Source organism: Arachis ipaensis, chromosome B10 (assembly GCF_000816755.2).
Source record: "Arachis ipaensis cultivar K30076 chromosome B10, Araip1.1, whole genome shotgun sequence".
NCBI classification, from domain to species: domain Eukaryota; kingdom Viridiplantae; phylum Streptophyta; class Magnoliopsida; order Fabales; family Fabaceae; genus Arachis; species Arachis ipaensis.
The window spans coordinates 129039968-129049456 of NC_029794.2; the positions used below are offsets into that span (position 1 = coordinate 129039968).

Below are 9489 nucleotides of genomic sequence, written 5' to 3' on the forward strand. Positions count from 1 at the left end.
TATATGTTGGAGACATTAGGAGAGGTGAGGGGTAGAATAAAATAGAATTTAGATTTAATTTTAATTTTAGGGTTAGGAATAATTTTGGCTTTTAAAGTATAAGTTGAAAATCTTTTTTGTCTTTAACTTTTTTTTTTATACAAAATGGTTCTTAAAATTTAACTTAACTTTAAAATCGTCCCTAAAGTTTAATTTTGTTTTAAATTTTTTGCGGCAGAAGTAGAGGTAGAGGTGGATCGTGAACAGCTTCTTCTTCTTCTTCTCTTTTCTCTTCTTTTTCTTCTTCTTCTCATTTTCCTTCATATTTTTTTTTTATATTTTTTTTGTTATGAGTAATTTGGACCAAAATTTTAAAATTTAAGTAAAAAGGACGATTTTGTATACAAAAAAATGTTAGGAACGAAAAAAATTTTCGATCTATACCTTAAGAACCAAATCGTACTTAACCCTTAATTCTATATGCGGATTAAAATTTTTATATAAAATTAACCTTACTCTATTTACAAGTTGAGAATATCCTAATATTAATCCTACCCGTTCTTAATATGCAGGAACTCGATTCTACTTGCAAGTTATAAAAAAGATGTAACATTATTATATAACTTTATGATAATTTAAAATAGAATTGATTTTTATGTTAAAAAATGTATTAAATTATTAATTAATAATTTTATCTTAATGATTAAGAATCTTTTGCATTTAGTAAAAGATCATTAATTAAACATCTACTTAAAATATACTTTTATATATATAGGGTGTGAATTAGTCGAGTAAGATTGATGTTTAATTCACACTCTATTCAATTCGTCCAAGAATTCTATCCGTATTCTATCTTATTATCCACTACTGTGTATCGAGTTAATAACCTACTTTAATTGAATTAGATCGAATTTGATACTTACAAGTAAAGTACATGTTACCACTTCTAGTAGGCACTATAAAAATAATAAAATGTAGAGTACTAAAGTTTATATGTTTAGTTTCAAAACATAGTATTTATAAAAAAGTAAATAATTTAAAGTATTTAATTGATTTTTTTAATTATAGAATAAAATAGATCATATATGTTCTTTTCGTTTCAAAATATTTGTTCGAAAACAAAACAAAAAAGTATTAAGATTTTTATAACCTTTTTTAGGGGCAATTTACGTTATTAAATTGTTTGACCCCAATATTACGTAAATGTATTGTTTCCAAATTCAATACACAAATGCATTGTTTTACTATTTTATGTAAACCGCTACTGGCAGTAGCAGTTTACAGGTGTGCATAAACCACTACAACCAGCCGCGATTTATGTGTGTGAGTGTGTGAGTGTAAACCGCTGCTGTCAGCAGCAGTTTACGTGTGTGTGTGTGTGAGAGTGTAAACCGCTACTGCTAGTAGCGGTTTACGTGTAGTGTGCTGCATGGGGCTGCCTATATAAACCATGGAGGGGCCAAATGTGGAGAGGTTGAGTGTTATTCACAAATGGAGGGGGAGGATAGTTTTGTGGCTCTGGTTCACTGCTCTGGAAAAATTCAAAAGAGCAAAAGGCATGGTGTGAAATTCACAGATAGAGAACGGCTTAGTGTTTTTATCCGATCGTCGAATACGTTGGCAGAGATTAAGCAAAGCATATTACGGAAGCTCGGTACCTGTGGGACGAAGTGGGTAAAAAAATTATTTTACAAGATTCTCATTGCCGTTGTGTCAACTGGTGTGAGATATGAGACCTTCGTGATCGGGTCGGATGAAGACTTGCAGGTCTTGTTTCACTGCATGCGTAGTTTTTCGGAGGTGAGGATACCTGAGCTGCTTGCGAAGTTGGAAGATGGTGTGGATAGCTCTGGGGCATCGGCACCTAATCCTCAGTCGACCCCAGCTGGTGGTGCATCAACATCGATGCCTGTGGTAGCAGTGGCAGTTCCGAATGCTGAGCCCGAACATGCTGGGGCTGTTCATGCATATATTGCTCCTGTTGTTCCTGATTTTGAATGCGATGCCGGCCTGGATCGAGTTGAGAATGCACTGTTTGACGATGATTCGAATGAGGAGCCTGTCGATATTGGTGGGGACAGTGATGATGATATTCCGAGAGGTGGACGTTCAGCCCATGGAAGTTCCGGTTCTGGAACACAAGAGTACCCTCCCCACCTCTCTTCTTTGAACTTGGAAGCCATCGGCCAACACCAGAATACTGATGCAACAATTGATGGGCAGGGGATGCATGATGGGACACCTATGACTGAATTTGAGATTGGCCAATCTTTCCAGAGTAAAGAGGAAGCCGTGTTGAGTGTAAAATATTACAGTATTCGGCGTGGAGTTGAGTACAAGGTTATAGAGTCCGACAATCTGAAATACCAAGGGAGATGCAATGAGTTTGGTAACGGGTGCACGTGGTTGATTCGGATAGTCATGCGGAAAAGGAAGAGCACATGGGAAGTTAGGTGGTACAACGGTCCGCACACGTGTATGGCCACATCGATATCAAGCGACCACAAGCAGCTTGATTATCATGTCATCTGTGCGAGAATCTATCCATTGGTTTGAGCTGATGCGTCGGTGTCGATTAAGGTGTTGCAAGAGGCAACGGAGGTGACTTATGGATTCAGGCCTAGTTATCGGAAGGTGTGGTTGGCGAAGCAGAAGGCAGTAGCGCAAATATATGGCGATTGGGAGGAGTCATATGCTGATCTACCTCGGTGGATCCTTGGGGTCACATGCACGATGGAAGGTTCCGTTGCTCTACTGAAGACGTCCCCGGTTAGGGTGGTGACCAAGTTGATGAAGATAGAGTCTACTTTCATCGGATGTTTTGGACATTCCCTCCGTGTATTGAGGCATTCCGCCACTGTAAGCCGCTCGTAAGCATCGATGGAACACATCTCTATGGAACACACCACATACTCACCCTGATAATCAGGTGGCTGGGAATGCATCTCCGTCATATGTGGCTGGTAAGCTGCGGTCTCCAAATGCACATCCGGCATCTGCGGCTGGTAAGACTGGCCACCAAACTGCACGTTGGACGTGCCAGCATCATCCCTAATCAAGTCAGCAAAATCTGCATAAAACCGTGGACTCACCAGCTGATCATCTAAATCCATAGTCATCGTCGGCGTCTCAGGCTGCGCATACATGTGAGAGCTGGGCTCTGACATCGGAGAGTAAGATCTGCTGGTGAATGTCTCCCCTCCAGCCTCAGTCGCTGCGGTCCCACTAACTCCACCACCGAACTGTGTGGGATCCGCAGTTCTCCCGCGTCTGGCACTAGACTGACGAACACGGTGATCGACCTCAGCTCTAGCCTCTCCGCCTGCATCATCCTCCTGTATCGCATCATGTAACCATCGCCACTCTCTCCCGGTGTCCCTAGTACCAACACGACGGCGTCTCTCAACACGACGGTTATCCGGCATATCAGGTAGCTGTGATCTGCGTGGGACCTGGGACGACCCTCTCTGAAACGCCTCTGGAGGTATCTGGGTGCCTCTAGGATCCGCGAATGCAGCCCCCGGGCTAAGGAACCGCTGAGCCTCGCGGAACCACCAATCTAGGTAATCAGCAGATGGGCCAGGATCTGCCACTCGCTCAATGAAAATGACTGCATCAAGTCGGTTCCCCCAGTGCAAATGCCAGACCTGATAGTAATGGGGGAACCACCTATCCCCTCCCCTCCCGTCCTTAGCATGCAGCTAGTCTACGTTCAAAGCATCCTCGGGGATATGCTGTACTCCACCCAGCTGTGGAACAACCCTGTCAACCTGATGCCACTCGATGACCGCAAAGCATAGTTGTCAGAACTGAACCAGTGATCGAACCGGTGAGGTCAATGGGTTATTGGATTACTAAAATAATAATTTGCTATATGTATTCATTAAAAATAATATTAATATATTATATAATTATGAAAAGAAAAAATAAGTGAGTTTATAACTAAAATTAAAATAAAATAAATAAAAGTAAACTATTTGATGAAAGATATCTATATATATTATAATTTGCATATATATTAATGAAAATCAACACAGCTCAGCGGCAAAGAGAGGTTTTGATCTTCCAGCAGATAGGGGTTCGAACCCCATATCACACATTTTGGATAATTTGCCTTTCAAACGGTTCGGTCAGACCGGTCTTATCGAGTTTGACCGGTTCTCACCGGTTTTGATCGGTTCGTTCCGGTTCTATACCTTGTACGGTCCAAATATCAAACCGGACCGGTACTAGGTCCGGTTCACCGGTTTTCCAGTCGAACCGGCCGGTCCGGTCCGGTTCTGCTAACTATGCCGCAAAGTATATCAAAGTAGTCACCGCTCGCCATATGCGACTATGCTCCTCTGTAAGTATCTCTGGATGGACCACGACAAGTACATCAAGCGCGGAGTAGGGCTCCCATACAATCTGAAATCTTAGAACTCATCAGACATTACAACAACAAGTATATATCTAGTCACGACTAGAGAGTAAACCCAAAATGAAACTCTAACTGCTATAAAACTTACATCACGAGCGGTCAATCGATCCAATGCAAGCCGATACCTTATGACCCTTTGGAGGTAAGTAGGCAGACCACCTAAATTTAAGTCATATGAGACACAAACTACGGGAAAGAGAAAACCTCAAACCCTTCCGGCCTCAAAGACGGAAACCGCCAGAATATCCAACTCTGTAGCAACTGGAGCGGGCCCGCAAGATTAGTCACATTTCTGTTCGCAACCCGACACATGCATCGGTACATCCATGCCAAAGCGGCCGACCCCCAGCTATACCTCCCCATGTCATCAAGGTTTGCCACAAATGGCAACCACCGTATATGTACCCGGTTCGCACTCTTGTCCCCAAATAACTGAGTCGATAGCAGTATCATGATGTAGGCCCGTGCGTAGATGCGGACAGTCTCCTCGCTCGCATCTGGTGGTAGCACCCTAAACCTCTCGTGAAACCATGTAAAGTGTACTGTCATCTGCTTGACCTTATTCGGTGGAGGCCGCTCACCGAATAGGTCCTCAAACCACTCCCAAGCTGGTCGGCCACCCTCCATGTATTTCTCAAACTCACCAAGGCAACCACTTACAGCCTCCTCATCCACAGGCAGCCCTAGCTGGAATGCCATGTCCTGCAATGTCACTGTGCATTCTCCGAAAGGCATGTGGAACGTATGCGTCTCAGGACGCCACCTCTCAACGAACGCACTAACCAGCGGCTCATCCAACCAGAACCATTGGCTGTTTAGCCTGGCCAAATGGTACAACCCAACCCTCTCTAAATACGGGATGATCCTTTCATGCATGGGCATATTCTGTTGCCGTCTTACACTGTATATACACCTAGTGGGCTGCACAGAACAACAAAGAAATACAGAGTCCAATTAAATTCTCCTATCCTTAAAAAAATTCCCATAACTAACCGGATACAAATATCTTAAACCATCAACAAATTCTCCTATATAAAAAAAAATTCCCTAGTCACGATAGAAAAAATAACAACACACGGACTTTAATAAATAACAGCCACAAATGTTAAAATATTATAAAGCTTTAAAATTTAAAACTTCATATCATACAAATACCCTAACCAAACTAAAATAATTCACTAACGTCAACTATCCCTTTCCCTAAACTAAACCAACACCATGTAGCATAACATTCATTGAAGGGATTTGAAATTCAACTAACTAGTCATATTTATAACTTAGAGGGAATAATCTATAAATTCTAATTCGTCTACCTAACCTACCATTTTCTGACTAACATATGCAAAGCCTAGAAAAAAATAAATGTTAACTAACCTCGTCACCAATAGAACCGGCAATGTACGCAACACCGTTTAGTCGGTACAGGGTCCTGCCTGCCATGATAACTCGCCAGAAGTTGCCGCTGAGATACCTCGGACCCGCTCACAACTTGCTCTGACCTCTCTCTCTAGAATTTTCTCTCTCTAAAAAACTCCACAAACCATCTAAATGCATAATCCGCGGCTATAACCACGGTTTATATAGGCAAAACACTTGCACGTAAACCGCTACTGGCAGTAGCGGTTTACACTCACACACACACACGTAAACCGCTGCTGACAGCAGCGGTTTACACTCACACACTCACACACATAAACCGATGCTGGTTGTAGCGGTTTAATAATTATTTATGTGATCAATATAAAATATAATTATTTTTATTGATATAAAATTATTACTTTACACTGATAGTGTATTAAAATTAAATTCTAGTAAAAATATTAGTGTAACGGCGTACTGTTCTACCTCTAAATGTTGATAACATATAGAATGATAATTCTACTCTAACATGTCATCGTAGGATCTTGGAAATAGATTCTCTCTATTTTTTTTAACACTTAAGATAATAAAGTATAATCTCTCACCTTTAATTTTATAAATGGGATCAAAAATAAATAAAAGGAAGAGAACAATAAAAGATGAAATTAAACACGAGACTTTTACATGTTAATTTAAGATAACAACATTAAAATATTTGTTAACGATGTTAACCTCTAAAGATATAATTGAAACATATTTAAAAAGTTAAGAACAAAATTAAAATTAACTAAACATTAAAAGTATTTTAGTCCAATCAATTCTCATAGCTGCACATGCTGTTAATGCATGACGCTAAGGATAATGTAAAGTTTGAAAAAGCTAGCCCGCAATCACAACCTTCTGTGTCCAAATAGACCTGGTACATGTGAGGAGTCCATCCTTCGCATGATTCTACCTCTTCTACAGCAAATATTGAACAAGTTAGAAATCATGCACTATACCCAATAAATAATGTTCTATCATATTCGACAACTTTAATTAGAAATTGGTTGTATGACTCTTTTCTATCCCTATAAAAATGAATAATTACTTTTTGTTTTATCATCCATATCTTCATGTCCGATGTCTTAAACTTATAACATTATTCTTCCACAGCACCTTGTAGCACCCTTATGATCTTATCGGAACAAATAGATACCTTATATCATGGGAACTTGCAGATGAGATTTCTATCTGAGTTGAGCATGATCTTGAGACGTTGTTGCCAAATATGCATATTGTGCTTCATACTTAAGAATCTCTCAATATCTAAAGTTCTATCAAAAAACAACCCAATTGCTCCAGCGACAACTAGTTGCATAATGCTTGTAATAATCGCAACTCCATACTGACGTCTGTATTGTAGTCGTCAAGGCTCTCAGGATCAAAAGGCATCAAATCAATCTTCATAGCATAAAGGGCTAAATCAAGAATAGCGATTTGGAATTTGTGAACGACTAGGAAGAGGAGACAGTGGTAGAAGGATAAATCATGATTGTGAAAGTCCGAAAAATTGGGTTTTTGAAATGAACTTTATCTTTTGTCACTATCACTATTAGAACCAGTTTTAATCCACTCCTCATGCGTCTCTGAGTCTTCCAAAAATCTAACACCCATTGGTACAAAATCGAGTTCTAATGACACAATCCTCAGGTCACCGATATCAATTCTTCGAATGCGTCTTAGTCCCGCTCTAGAACTTCGAATGCACCTGAATAACAAGGCAAAGAATTACCATCAATGTCCATCCGCTCAATGTAAAGCTCTAGCATTTGTTGCCCTATAATCTTACTATGACAATTAAGCATAGCACAAACATGCTTATCATTTTTTTTTTCTAAAATACTTTATATCACATACTTTGACTTATAATTATAAAAATCGAATCAGACCGATCGATTCGACTAAAAAACTAGTAAACTAGATCTTAAGTCAGTTCGATTTATCTTTTAGACATTGGTTAAAATCGGTGAGAACCGAAAAAAATCGACAAACTAATCTGTTGTAAAAATTTTCCAAAATGCTATATCTTTTAGACATTGGTTAAAATCGGTGAGAACCGAAAAAAATCGACAAACTAATCTGTTGTAAAAATTTTCCAAAATGCTAAAGCTGATATTCAAACCAAGAACCTTGGTAATGCAACCTCTTTCTCTTACCACTGAGTCATCATGCTTTTTATTATTTTATATGACAAATAATAATTATATAGTATACATTCAATTACATAATTTTATAAAGAAAAAATTCCACTCTCCTCTCCTGCGAGATGCTAAAATAACACTCCTCTCCCCTTATTTATAAAATGTACATTTTTCTCCCTTGTCACTTTTAAAAAACCTTCTTTGTAATCCATTTTAATTTTTTTTGTGTTAACTAATTTTAACTTTATCCATTTTTCAAGAAAAAATAAATTATCTTTTTACAAAAATACCCTTTAAAAAAATTTTATTTTTAGTCATTAATTTTAGGGGACAAAATTTAATGATAAAAAAATAAAATTTTTGCTAAAAGGTATTTTTATAAAAAATAAATTTTTTTAAAAAATAGATAAAGTTAACATTAGTTAACACACAAAATTTAAAATAAATTAAAAAGGAGGTTTTTTAAAAGTTATAAGGGAGAAAAATATACATTTTATAAATAGAGGGGAGGGAATTGTCATTTTAGCATCTCCTAGGGGAGGGAGTAAAATTTTCTCTTTTTTAAAAGTTAGAAGGGAGGGGGAATATACATTTATAAAATAGAAGGGAGGAGAGTGTCATTTTAGTATCTCGCAGGGGAGGGGAGTGGAATTTTCTCTTTTATAAATATCTAATTTAATTTAATTTTTTATTTTCTATTTTTTGAATTAATTATATTTTAATTATGTGCCATTATTAATATAAATATAAATTTCACTAAATTTATTAATTTTTTGATCTATTTTAATGTTAGTATTGTGATTAAGATATTTGTTTTGATACTAGTGAAAATCTATTGATATTATAGTTAGATGATAGACTTTGTGAATTAATTGTTACTCTTATTGTATCAAATTAAGATACTATTATAGTAGTACTAACAAATTTTATGTTTTTTTATTAGTTATTTTTATAATTTGAGACTTGATTTTTCATAAAATGTTAGTAAAGATATATATTTCAAATTTTAATTTTAAGTTTTTGATTATTTTATATTTTTTATTTATGTGAGATCGATTTTATCGATTGAACCAATAATTTATCGGTTGAACCAATAAATTAATAAACCAGTAGATTGGCCGATTCGATCACCGGTTCAATTCTGACAACTATGCTTTGACTTTCATCCAGAAATAAAAACCGATATCTAATTTTTTATATGTCTCATTCCTAATAAATTTTACATTCAACAAAATAAAACTTTTAAATTCAATCAAAACGATTACAAAAATGTGTCACATGTCACTCTCTCACTACAATTAAAATCAAATATTTCTCTCCAAAATTAAAGAGTTCTTCCATCTCTACTAATTTTACAACCAAAATATATCACATGTCATTCTCTCATTGCAATTGAAATAAAATATTTTCCTCCAAAATTAAAGAGTTCTCCTCTCCCCCTCTCCCTTTATCTATCCCTCTCATTCCTTCAACCACTCTATCTCTTTTATATATAATTATCAATGAATCAACGAATAATTAAAATTAAAATTAATGAATCATCAATGT

At 37.1% G+C, this 9489-nt stretch overlaps 1 protein-coding gene across 1 annotated transcript; it reads left to right on the forward strand.

Moving 5' to 3' along the window:
- Window positions 1471-2535, forward strand: LOC107621378. Its single transcript, XM_016323401.1, has one exon. The coding sequence runs from the start codon at window positions 1471-1473 to the stop codon at window positions 2533-2535; it is 1065 nt and encodes a 354-aa protein (XP_016178887.1).